The 13661-nt window shown below is 41.0% G+C and overlaps 1 protein-coding gene across 2 annotated transcripts; it reads left to right on the top strand.

Annotated features, from left to right (window-relative positions):
* The first annotated feature begins 7810 nt into the window (after positions 1-7810).
* On the top strand, positions 7811-10423 carry znf706 (zinc finger protein 706). Of its 2 annotated transcripts, none has more exons than XM_085446652.1 (3): positions 7811-7903; positions 9429-9564; positions 9690-10423. In XM_085446652.1, exons 2-3 carry the CDS (start codon positions 9430-9432, stop codon positions 9783-9785), a joined length of 231 nt encoding a protein of 76 aa, XP_085302778.1. In that variant the 5' UTR covers positions 7811-7903; position 9429; the 3' UTR covers positions 9786-10423. The 2 variants fall into 2 exon arrangements, with proteins under 2 accessions (XP_085302778.1, XP_085302779.1); XM_085446653.1 differs by lacking the exon at positions 7811-7903 and adding an exon at positions 8095-8166.
* The last annotated feature ends 3238 nt before the right edge of the window (positions 10424-13661 follow it).

The raw sequence follows: 13661 nt of genomic DNA, 5'->3' as shown, positions 1-13661 counted from the left end.
AATAGTGACTCGTGTGTGTGTGTGTGTGTGTGTGTGTGTGTGTGTGTGTGTGTGTGTGTGTGTGTGTGTTCCAGGTAATCTCAGAGCAGAGCGAAGGCAGGGAGGAGCCCTGTCATTAGCTGACACAATGCCATTGTCCCCTTAATGAAGCTATTGTATAAGGAGATCCCAGTGTTTAGGAATACCCTGCCAGAGCAAACAGTGTGTGTGTGTCTCTGTGTGTGTGTGTGTGTGTCATACAATGACTGTGGAAGTGGTCAGGTGGGGTGCAAACAATCTATAATTGCTGAATATAAAACTTCATTTTTCTTTTTTTAATGAAGACGGTTGATGGACACAAGTGTCCATTCACAGAGCAGAGACACAGCAAATAAAACTATACTATATATACTCAGTATATAAACAATATGTCGACTTGTTTGGTCAAAGAGAAACAGGATAAGTGGTAGGAAATTAATTATTTGAGCACAATTGTGATATATGTTATTTTTGAAAGCTGAATAAATGGTAAAATAGTTTAAGATTTTAAACAGATAACACTGTAAACAGATTTACAGCTTCTTCTATTTTTAGGTTTTGACCCCCTGGACATGAGTTTTAATGTGTAATGCATTAATGAATTTAATACCATGAAGTCTAAGTAAAAGAGAATGATGACAGGTAATCTAACCCCATACTATAAGAATATCTCATTTCTATCTTTCTCCCAAGTCCTGAGTGTCAGAGAGTCAAACATATGAATCCAGCTGAAAATGATTTCCTTTTATTTGCACCCCCCTCCCCCCTTTTTCTTAGCTTTTCTTAGCTCTTACAGAGTTACTGAGTTACAAAGACTGTAACACATGTTCACAGTAGCCTCGCCATAATTTGCTTTTACATCAACAAAAATGAGTATAATTTAATTTACATTGTTACATCTTTTTGTATGTTTTTAGTCGCAGGATTGAGAAGTGTTTTATTTAAAATGTGCATATTTACCCACAAAAAATGCAGTGCTGTGCACAGTCAAAATCTGTAAAAATACAGTTCAGTGCACCAGTTTGAAGCATTTTTATCCATGCTACTTTTTTACTGTTAATTTTCCTGTGTTTTTTTAACCTCTCATTGAGTTATATCATTTACCATTTTGGGAAATTTCCATAAAAATTAGCAATAAACTGGGAGACAATGACTCTGTGCTGAGTGTTGCTCATATATAAGGAAAATCCCAGTAGACCTGTGATTCTGTTTAATCTGCATTACTGATACAGCTTAAAGTATAAAACTCCTTTATTTTACTCAAAGAGAAGTTTAAAGGAAGGACCTGTATATCTATATGTTATTATAGAGTATTAGTGGTATAAATATTTAAGTAAGCGTATAAAAAGTGAAATTCTTCTGCTGCCTTTGTTTTCTCCTTTGCATTTCAGGGGGAAACAAACCACGTTTCATCTCCTCCGAACCCGAGCAGTTGTCTAAGTCTGCACCTGAGTTTTGTTGAAGCTTGAGAAACGGCTGGGGAGACGTTTCCAAACTGGTTTGATGGAAGTGTTTGCATGACAACATGCCAGCCTTTTGCTTATGAATGCTTTTGGGCGCCTTTATATGGAAATCCAAAAATTACGTTTCAGATTCAGTTAAACCGTCAGCAGTGTGTGTGTGCATGTGTGTTCCTGTTTGTGTGTCTGAGGATGCGTGTGTTTGCGTGCCCTGTTGGTGATTACTATCCTCCCTTGTCCAATTTGTTTTACAGAGCACCTGGGCCTTGGCTGAGCTCTCTCTGTGTACGTGTGTGTGTAAATGGGACTGCTAGATAAATACAGGTGGGGTCCCTTTCTTCTGACAACACACAGACTGAGTGAAAGAGCAACAGAGAGACAAAAGAAGGAAATAAAAATGTTCTATTCAGCTCTGTTGCCTACCTCCTTCCAGCTTTATTGCTGCATTTTAAGATGCATGTGATTACAGAAGAAATAGATTCAACAACACCAGAGAGGTGCAAAATTACAGCGAGGGCTGTTACATTACACAAGAGCGGCTTTTACCTAAATGCACCCAAGTCTGTGTTGACTCATAATCCATGCACGACTCATTAACGCTGCACAGAAAACAGAGTGAGATCAAAATAATGGTTGTACATGAGCTTTTCTCTTATCTTTACCTTCCCCTACATGACTCCCGCCTGCTGGAATCTCAGCCATGGGGCGAGATGACAGCTGAAATCGTGCAAGGGCTAACGTACAAGCTGCCACAAGCAGGCCAAAGCAAGACTGGAAAGTCAGGGGCCACGAGCCACCACATACTTTTCGTGTGTGTTTGTGTTTGTGTGTGTGTGTGTGTGTGTGTGTGTGTGTGTGTGTGTGTGTGTGTGTGTGTGTGTGTGTGTGTGTGTGTGTGTCCAACTGTGAGGTGAAAGGTGTATCCTGCATTCCAGGCGTTTTTTCGCAGGAGCAGCAGCTTGTCTGGACTTGGCTGGGATTTTGTGTCTGAGTCTACCTGTTTGAGTTGAGAAGCCCACAGCTGAGAAGGAGACAGGGGTGTGGGTATGTGTGCATGTAGGAGGGGGGATGTTGACATTCAGATGGAGGTTAGATCAAGAAGAGGTGGAGGGAGGGGGTGGATGAATGACATGAGGGGTTGCAAACACATGCTTGAACATGAATGAAGCCAAACATAGAGGATAAGGTTGACTGCAGCATGGGTGCTCGAATAATATTAGCTTTGGTGTCAGAATTAATACTGATGACATCCATTAAGCTTCTTCTGGTTATCCAGTTCAAGGTTTGGAGGGGATCATAGGCCTAAAGGGTACACACTGGACACGGTGCCACCCACAATTGAACAAGCAGTTAAGAAAATGGATGGATTGACTTTGTCAGTGTAACGAGCTGTCCCAGGTGTCTCTGTGCTGCTGATGCAGTGGGTGTCATTGATGCAGGCTCTGGACGCGTGGGTTTCCCTCATACAATCCACTGAGAGACTTCTCTGGTTAACTGGTGATTCTAATTTGAAGTGTTTCTTTGTCTTTGTGTGATAGACTCCCAACCTCTGCAGCTTGCCTAATGACATTCAAACTACTACTTTAAGTTGCTCCCATATTCACCAAGAGTCACCAGAGCAGTTAAGTCTGCATTTTTGATTTGGCAGGTTTTTGCACCAGACACCTCGCAGGACCAAATCGGGGCATTTTCACTCATTAGGTGAATGTGTGACTGTGCAAACCACTACACTGCAAAACCACAACAGAAAAGATCCTTGAGGTAACTTAGAAACCACAATTTCTCCAGCATTGCAGCTCTGATGGTCTGCAGCACATGCAGGCAGTCCAACCACCCTTAAGCCCAATTTTTCTCAGTAATGAAACAAAGCGTTGCAGTGGTACTGACACAGTGCCTTTTTACTCAATTCGAGCACGCAAAGTGCTTCCTGCTACAAGTCACATTCACCCAATCACCCAAACATTCATACACCACTTTTCTCTTTGTGTGAGCACTTCTGGTAACATTCACTCCTTGATGGATGCTTTAGGGGAAATTTGGGACTTCTGCCCAAAAGATACTTCAGTGTGTGAGCCACGGATCGATTCGCTGAATTTCTGATAACTCTGTAAATAACCAGCGCTCTACTGGTATCTGGTCTCTAAAGGATTATAGTTAATAAAACTGTCCAAAACTTTCATAAAAACATTTTGTTGTCCTTATAAACTGCTCTTCACATATTTCATTTTTTAATCCTTCAGTATTTCTTTGTGTGTGTCCGTGTGTGTGTGTGTGCCATAGTCTCCAACCTATTTACTTACCCTCTTTCTACCCTTTAATTAGTCTGTCAGAGCACTTTAAACTAACCGTGTGCAATGTACAAACCTCAGTTTCACATTGTCAGATTTTGGTAACTTCCAGGACCGTAAAAAAGATCTGCTTTGTCTGATAAACTACAAATTCCTTTAAATTTGTGCTAAAGCTGCCTTCCAGTGCTGCTGACTCCGTTCACCAACGGTCACAGTTGAAATATCAGAGAGCTGCTGCTGGTGAGCTGTCACCACCTTCACAATCAGCCTCTGTTTGACCAGCTTATGTCTGCCTGACCCAAGACCTCACCTCTCCTTCAGCTGCACTCTGCGAGGATGTAGGCGTGTGTGACTGCGCGGAGGTAAGAAATTAACTTCCCTCTCCCCGAAGGCATGATATGCCCTTGTGATGTGATTTCTCGGAATCAGTTTTAATGAAACAATGAACAGAAACACTCGTTTCCTCAGACTGGGTTGATATCGGCGGTTTAATCTTTAATCGGGTTGATGTCTCTTTCTTCTTTTCTTCTTTCTTTTCTTGCCGTGAAATAACCTTCCGAGCGCTTCCCGTGTTGTTTACATCAATAAAGCCGGGTTGCTGAAGCAGCAGTGAAAGTTGTCGGCTAGTGGATTTGTTGTGACTGTGTCACCGCTTGTGTACAGCCTGACTGGTCTGGCAACATTGTGGCATGTCACAGTGATGCGAGCCGTGGTGTGGACTGCGGCTAAACCTGTTGGTTCGGAAAAAAAGGGAAAGCGCGAAAGGGGGAGCAGTGAGAGGAAGTGGCTAATGGGGAAGATGAAATCCAACTTCCTCTACACTAAACAGCCTCCAGAGGAGAAAAGGAGGCCTTGTTCACCTCTGACAGGGGACGTTTCTCCCTCTGTGTGCGGTTTTGCTGCCAGCCTCTTTTATTTTTCTTCTTAATTCTGCTTAACCTCGTATAAAGTGTATAAACAACCAAAAAAAGTAAACATTTGACAGCAACATAGCAAAAAAGTAATTTACACCATGATCTGGGTGTGAGGAAGGAAAGCCCTCATGGTGGGAGGAGAAGACCCAAATGGAGGAGAAAAAAAACACATCTCTTGCTGTCTGTGGCAAACCCTGCTTATTCATACTCACAATGGACAGCCAGATAATATTCTCCTCCACTGTTGAAGCTGACACCTGGAAGATTTGCTTTCACACAGCCCCTAAGGCTGGAGAACCCCACCCCAAACCTAAGCTAGCAAGTCCCTGCACAACATCCTCCAGGGTGGGGGAATCTGAGCAATGTGTGGCTTTTGTCAACCCACCCCCTACACACGCTTTTCTTTCTTTTACTGTCTGCCCCCCTTCTCAGAGCATAATCACATCCTTCTCTCTTGAGAGATATTTCCCTCTTTTCACAAAAGACTGAAAAGATTATCTCTCTTTTCTTGGTATGGGGAGGTGGAGGGGGTGCGCAACAGGCCTGCTGGAGGCTTTTCTCACAATGATAATATTTCTCTCAAGAAATTCATGACACCTGTTGAGATGATCTCCAACAGGAATATGGACCATAGTGCCTGATAGTGGATAAAAATAGATCCTCCTCTCTCTCTCCTACCCAAACACAGTGGCTGGATTACTCTAATGTGATGAAATGAACAAAAACACACAAACAGCAGGTTTTTTCCTGTTTTTTTATTCACACTCTTATTAATAATTTGGTGTTATCGAGACAACTTGTCTGCATATCCATCGTGTGATGACTGCAGTTGCAGAACATTTACATATTAGCTGAATTTAGTCAAATAACGAGTGGCGGTGAACAGCTTCACTGTGACCAGTGTCAACGACAGAAGAGATAAACATCTAATGCAGCACAGTGAACCACATGATGGTGCGTACAGGCCGTGCTGCTGCAGTGTTTGCATAGCACTGCGTGGTTAAAATATGTATGATAAATGTAAAAGTGCAGCAAACCTTTGAGGTGAGATTGTTACGATGACACGTCAGGATGTTAAATTTTACTCCTGGTATCATGTGCGTTCCAGTGTTAGTGGACGCTGGTGGCACACTAACAAATTCCTCCACACATCATACCAGTGTTCACTGTGGAGCACGGCCGGTTCCTCCTCCAAAGAGGCCCCCTAGTGTTTTTCTGAGGGAGCTCATTTCTTTTACTGTGGAGATTTTGGGACTCTTTCTGTACCAACTGTTTGCTTGTGTAGCAAGCAAACGTCCACCTGTAATCCCAGTGAAAGACACAGAGAAGAGACAACACCAGTGATGAAACACTTCATAATAATTACAGCAAAATGAAAATATCACAGCTTACCCCTTTATTCTAGTGTAAGTATTTGAGTTTTTATTTTTTGAGTATTTAAGGTAAATATAATTACATTGTTATTTCAAATAAAGTGCGTTGAAATTCCATTTAATTACAGGTGAATTACGCCCTTAGTGATGGACCTTATTATGAAGTGTTACCTGACCTGACATATATAAAATAGCACCATCAGCACCACCAGCTGAAAACCTGGCATATCTCTGTATGGTGTGGAGTGTGGCCTCAACAAATTAGAGGAACCCGGATAAGTGGAGAAGTGGCAGACCTAAAAAATCTACAGGAGATGAGCAGTATCTGAAAGTCGTGTTCTTAAAAAACAGGAAGAAAATCCAGCAGATAGATCTGGACCTTCAGTTGATCCATCTGTTTACTGAAGGCTCATCAGAAATGGTCTCAGGGGAAGGAAGTATGGCTGAAAATCAGTGGTAACAGAGTTACAGACTGCTGAAATGTTTGATTGAAATCATTGTGACTGTACATAGATGAGGTCTGGATGAGAGTCCTTCAAGAAGCTGGAGAACTACTCCTCAAGAAATTGCAAGAAATTTTGGCTAAGAGAGTTCAGGCTGTGTTGAAGAACAAAGATGTTCATACTTTGGTATGAACATCTTTGTTCTTCAACTTACTGACATTCAATTCGATGGAGTTGTACAAACACTGTTTCTGCCTTTTATCTTGTATTTCCATATGTGTTTACAGATGTTTCAATAAATTGCTGCGCCTGCTTCCCATTTTCATAATTTTCACAGCTTAAGGGAAAACTTTACAGGGAAAACTTTTCAAGGTTGATGATTTAGAGTTGAAAATGCAGACGTTGATAATTATTCTTCATTTGCTCACAACAAATTAAATATTGTAAATAAAGATTTTCTATTTGAATATTTCATTCATCAAGATTTTATTCTTTTTGAGCAGTGTATACAATAGTAAGATTACCATGTGTCAGTACAGAGGAATAATGTCCAATTTTGACTAATGTCCAATTTTAATTAATGGTAATAAAATAAGTCCAATTATGTGAAACGATTACTTTTACATTTTCACAAAATTTATTTTCACAAAATAAATGAATGAAGATGAAAACCCAAGCGTAATATTTGCACTTTTGTGCTCTAAAGATCAGTATTAATGATACAAAACTGGGTACACAATGAATTTTAACTCAAGGCCCATCATATTATGTTTAAATCAAAAAGCTTGACTTGATTTCTCAGTCAGTGTTGGTGTGGAATCCTGTACATGAAACTACAGTGACTGATCTAAACACTTGTACCTCTGTAATTCAGACACTAGGGGGCGACAGTGGCAACATTCTGTGTCTTCAGCACGTCGATTTGAACAACGGTGCATTCAGGGATCCCTTCAATATTTGTACATATCAGCTCACCTTTTATTTAGATTTGGTTAACCTCGTATGCTGTTCCTTTACTTTCTGCATTTCAGAAAAAGAATTTTGGCTGACCACGAAGAGGACTTTTATGGTATATTATGTTACAATGATACTTAATGAACAAACGAGCACAGGTGCACTTCTGATATCTTTAATGACTGATTATTACCTTATCCTGTAATTCGCAATGCAGTTTTATATACGATGAGAAAATGTTTTATCTTGTATTTTGTTTTTATAATTTTTGTCCAAATACAGTCTCTTAAGTAAACATTTTTAGTCGCTAAAATCAGTGAAAGTATATAATTACCGACTCTTGTCATGGTCAATGAACAGAGCGTGACGTTCACCTGTTAGTGTGAACTGTGCAGCTGTCACATTTGAGTGTGCAGGCACCTAGCAAACGACACGTACTCCCATTTTTAAAAGGTAAGGGCTCTTATCTCTGTAAACATTTATTCGCTATAATATAAGAGTATATAGCTTGTCTGTAAGAATGCTACTCCCGGCGAGCAGTGAAATCTTCATATGGTTAAACCGGTCGGCGAAGCTAACACGAATAGCACGTACAGTGTAAACGCTACCAACTGTCAGCTAGCAGCTGGATTAGTGAAGACAAAGTGACGTTAACTTGCAAATTGTGTTGTAAAACAGAGGAGAGCAGCAGACAAACGACGAAACCTCAAAAAGCAGTAAGAGCTGAGTAAATATATCACCGACATTAGCCATTTTTAATGACTAACTAACAGGAACCAGTGGAGCTACTTAGTTTTTAAAGAGCAGCTTGTTTAAAAAAAAATGGCGTTAACGTGGTTTTACAACACTTCACAACATTGCTGACCAACAGAGGGCTATTTATGGAAGCGTCTAGTGAGCAAGGCCACATTACCAAGTCCCTGGACCCCCACGGTGCAGTCTGTCAGTCACAGTGTGTGTGTGGGGGGGGTATTTCTGCCCCCTAAAAGCAATCTAAATGATAAAATCTGTTGCTTTTTTTTGTGGCCCAGCATTGTGTTGTTGTTCAGCAGAACCTTATTTTTGGTCTATGGGTTAAAGGTGACACACACTCAGTGACTGTTTGTCCTGTAGTTATGAGCCTCGACAGACATCTTGGTTACATAACCAAACCTTTACTGGTATCCACCCAAACCGTTATCAAGCAAGGTTCTCACTCACTGACAATCTGATCTGCAGAGAACAGGCTAAACTAGTCAATTAAAGCTAAGATCAACATTTAAAAGCCTGTAAGAGCATGAGAAAACTTGTTCCTTTGGTTGTAAAGCTTGTAAAAATGCCAAAATGTAATTACCTTGTAGCATAAAGCTGACAAACCTGGTGCTGGTCCCCCAAAAAGGGGGAAAGTTACTTTCTCTTTGAAATGAGAAAATCACAATGGTAAGTGTTTGTAATGTTTAGTGCACTAATACTGTCAAACTTATTTTACATTGTGGGCCACATAAAGCTCGTGTTGATCTTAAGTGGGCCGAAGCAGTGAAATCAGTGTTTCTGTCACTACTTACTATCTATAGTAGACCGTAAAAATGTCATGTGATTGTTTATCTATAACTTAATTTGGTGTAATATGACCATTAGGGTGATGTTTATCAGTGAAGGTAATGCTGTAAAACTGAAACTTAAAATACAGTTAAAAGTCCAAAATTTATGCCATACTTCACATTTTCCAAAGCCATTCAGTGGGCTCGTTTGAGTCTGTGCCAGGCCTCTTTTGACCCCCAGGCCTTATGTTTGACACTGCTGCATTAAACCCTAAACTGCATTTAAGGAAGTCCTTGCACTGTCCTTGATTGATCACTGTTTTCTAATTGTTTATGAGCAAACATGGTATTATTAAGCTGCTCCTTACACACAAAAATAACCGTAATTAGTTGTTTACTTACTGATTGCTCATGCATAAGTATTCTGTCCTTACATCTTCCTCTCTCTGCATTCCCAGCATGGCACGAGGGCATCAGAAGATTCAGTCCCAGCAGAAAAACGCCAAGAAGCAGGCGGAGATGAAGAAGGCCAAAGGTCACGATCAAAAGACGGCGGCCAAGGCAGCGCTCGTATTCACCTGCGCTGTGTGCAGAGTAAGTATGACCCCTCAGAACTCCCAAATGAGGGTGGGAGTCATATTTGAAACCAAATGCAGTGCCTTTTCCTCCAAATCCTCCTTTCCTTTAACAACTGTTGGATGTTTCATTTCTTCTCACAGTCTCAGATGCCGGACCCCAAAACCTTCAAGCAGCACTTTGAGAGCAAACACCCAAAATCCCCTCTGCCCCCTGAGTTAGAGGGAGTGGAGGCGTAGGTGGTCGTCGACATGGATACTAAACTCTTCAACCCTGTGCCGGCTCTGCTCTCGTCTCAGTCTGACAGCAACGGATGATTTCACGTGACCAACATGAAGCACTTGTCTATTAATTCTTTAACAGGCCGGGTCGAGTCCGGTGTGCTCGTCTTCGAATACATGTCACAGCAGACCTGTACGACCTGTGAACGATGAAAAGTTGTAAAAGGAGATGGCTTCTTATTCAGCTTCCCTGAACAAACTGGCGTATTGGAGTATTTCTTGCTGCCCGCTCTTGTCTCTTTACGCTTTAGCTTTGGTGGATTGATCGCTCGAGATAAATGCACAGTGTTTGCTGAAGTTACAGTGGTGACAAAACTGACCTCGTCTTCTTAATTAGTGCTTTGAGCGCTGAATGGAAACTGGGACTGTGAATCTTTATCCATAAGTGCTCAGAGCGTAAATCGTCCTCGGTCGTGTCTGCCTGGTTATTACTGCATATTCTCATTTTAATTCATCATAATTTCGTAATTGTTTCAGTAAAAAAAAAGTGACATTTTGATAGCCATTTCCAAGCTGCTGGATGAATTGTAAACCAATGAATGTATGCTCCAATGATGAATTGTTAAGTCATTTTATTAAAGGTTCACTTTGTTGTAGCTCTGCTTTGTGTGATAATGTTTTCTGGCAAGGATGAATTTCACTGATACATTATGTGTTTAAGCAGGTAATGTTATCACAAACAGTCCCTGTGTTCCTTCACTCTGCTTGTGTGTCGGTTGTTTAATTTTGTGCCGAGTAATTTATTGTCTTCCTTCCAAAGTCTCTTTTTTACTTTCTCCTGCCTTCTAAACCTGACTGTTTCTTTTCTTATTACTCAGCGAGGCTGCATGTGAGAACCTGTTTGCCCTTCGGGATTAATGGTCTTTGACTCAGAATCTGGGCAGAGCAGAACAAAGTCTGTGCGATGTCCGATTGTGAGACTAGCTTGGGCAATTACCGTGGATTTACAGCGAGCGAGTGGGCGTCCAGCTCCACTCTTTCCAGGCACCGCCTTTTCTTAAACCAAACTGAGTATTCCCAATAGTGAGATGGGATTATCTACTGTTTTGGGCTATAAGTGAGGAAAGGACAACCTTGAACAAGTCCAGGCCTGAGCCTCGATTCCATTCCTGAAAACGGCTTTAAAGTGGATCTCTGGAGATCATTTCCAGTGCCATGTTTTTATTTTTTGCACTCTGCTAGATTCAGTTCAAATTCTTTCTTATGCATCTTATATTGAGCCTCTGTACAGCTCAGTGCATCCTGTGTAAAACAAGCTCTGTGCGCTCCTTCAACTTTAATCTGACTTTCTCTGATTTGCTGCTTCTCATGTCTTAGTCATTTAGACATGGTTAAGATAACTTGCTGAAGTTCAAACTGAGCATCAGAATGGGGAGAAAATGTGATTTAACCGGTTTATGGTGATTGGTATTAGACGGGCTACTCTTGAGTATTTCAGAAACTGCTGATCTACTGGGATTTTCCCACATTTCCTCTTTTTGACAGATGGCTATGTCCAGTGAAATGTCTCTGTGTGAAATCTGCTTTTTGATGTCACAGTTCAGAGGAGAATGGCCAGACTGCTTCAAGCTAATAGGAAGGCAACAGCAACTCAAGTAACCATTCACTATAATAAAGACATGCAAAAGAGCATCTCTGAATGCAAACATTGAGCCTAAAAGCAGATGAGCTACAGCAGCAGAAGACCACACAGGGCGCCGCTCCTGTCAGGTAGGAATAGGAAACTGAGGCTACAATTCACACAAGCTCACCAAAACTGGAAGAAGACTGGGCAATCGTTCGGTCTCAAATTCCTTTGTGACATTAGGATGGTAGAATCAGAACTTGGTGTCAATAATGTGAAGGTATAGACCTATCATGCCTTGTATCAATAGTTCAGGCTGCATATGGTTTAAACCCCACAGCCTACCTGAGTATTATGGCTCCCTTTATAACCAGTGTACCCATCTGATACGTGATTATATCATATCACAAAGCTCAAATAATGTCAAACTTTTGTTGAACATCACAATAAGATCAGTGTACTCAAATGGCTTCCATAGTCACCAGATTTCAAACCAATAGAGCATTGTTGGGATGCGCTATTGACAAATCTGCAGTAACTGTGATGCTATCATGTCAGCATTGACATTAATCTCTGAGGAATATTTCCAGCACCTTTTTTAATTCTGTGATACCTCTTTAACCATCAGGTGTACCTAATAAAATAGCCAGTGAGTGTACAGTGATCACTGATCACGTCATTTTCTCTGTGCTGTTAGTTACATAGTAACTGTCGAGCAAAACAGATGAAAACAGGCTGGATAAATAAATACTGGTAGTTACACAGTTATTACATTTTTAGTCTCGTGACTGTAAGGCTGTCTTTTTTACTTCAGTTCATTGCATGACAGCATACCGTACTTGGATAATGACCACTGGTTTTACACTCCTTTTTGTGAGGCAGTGTGGGACGCTTTGGGTGTGCTGCATAGGCTGAGTGAGTAATACCGGACACACCCCGGGAGTAGAATAAAATGTGTGAAGCCTGAGTTTTTGGCTTACGGCTTACTCACATGTAGGCTGGCCCGGTTTATTATAAGCATCCACCACTTTAATAGTATTTACTGTGCGACAGAAAATGAGGAAAATCATAAAACTTTTATGTAAATGAATGTCATTTATGTGTCATCAGCTCTCACCCACCAAGAACTGAATGTATCTGGATACAGAGCTTTAACTGTAGGGATGGCAGGATGACTCACAGAGAGTAACTGGCAGCTGACATGAACATCATCCCAGGAGGTTCTGACATTTTTAACTGAATAAATTAATCTCCTCTCCCAGCTACACAGAGCTTTACTCACCGGCTTAAACACAAACATGTACAGGAAGTGACAGAATCGGTACCAAATATCAAAAACAAGTTCAAATTGTGCATCTGTTACCTTGGATCAGCTGAAATGGCTCAATGTGCAGCAGTTAACAATCAAAAACCTCTAAACCATTATGCAACTCGGTCTGCATAAAGAGGTCTTTAACATGTCCAGTAATGACAAACGCTTCACTTCAGCTGAAACACAATAACTGCAAGAATATAGTGTGTAAGCCAACCATGCAGACATGGCTACAACCACACCATTGCACTTCATGTGTGAAGTCACTCAAACCATAAAGACCACACCATCTGTCTTCTTTGTCATAATTAAATCATTTAGGGGGAAATGTGGCTTGACTTCCTTTAATTCTGACTACTCAGAAGTAACAAACACACACACACACACACACACACACACACACACACCACGGTCAGTGAGACGCTGCCTGTTGTTTTAGTTGTTTGAGCAGCTCGGCCAAATGACTCACAACCCACATTGTTCCCCAGCCTCCTCACACATAATCCACATCCTGCCTTCCCATCTGTAAACTTGTGAATCAAAAACACAACACATGTTCATTCATATAAACACATACACATATGTAAGATTTTTTTTTCTACAGCCTGTCTTTGATCTCAATATGCAAGAGTCACAGGAAAAAAATGAGAGCACTCGTACAAACTCGTTACAACTTAATTAGGTTAAGAATTTCCCTGTGGCTATAGATCATCTATTTTCAGCTCTCATCGCACTAGTGAGAAAGAAACACTGAAGCACCAGCTCAACTCCAGTGTCTGGGCATTGTGGCACCTGCTGTGTTGTTTCGGTGTTTCTGTGGAACAATATTTTCATTCATTTAGTTTATGTGTGGTGTAATAATAGCTAGTGATCAACATGTCCAGCAGGAGGTTGGGAATATTTATTTGTATTTGTCAAACACTGCTTATCTACCTTACTCTAGTTCTGCTTGGCCACT

Source organism: Copadichromis virginalis, linkage group LG22, assembly GCF_057382275.1.
Source record: "Copadichromis virginalis isolate Kocher_CV1m ecotype Utaka linkage group LG22, C_Virginalis_male_GT1.1, whole genome shotgun sequence".
Taxonomy (NCBI): domain Eukaryota; kingdom Metazoa; phylum Chordata; class Actinopteri; order Cichliformes; family Cichlidae; genus Copadichromis; species Copadichromis virginalis.
This window is presented reverse-complemented; position numbering and strand designations above follow the sequence as displayed.

Bases quoted from the DNA above. Each gene is read 5' to 3' on its own strand.
- znf706 (XM_085446652.1), top strand. From the start codon at position 9,430: ATGGCACGAGGGCATCAGAAGATTCAGTCCCAGCAGAAAAACGCCAAG. The intron at 9,565-9,689 runs GTAAGTATGACC...TTCTTCTCACAG, and splicing joins TCACCTGCGCTGTGTGCAGA to TCTCAGATGCCGGACCCCAA.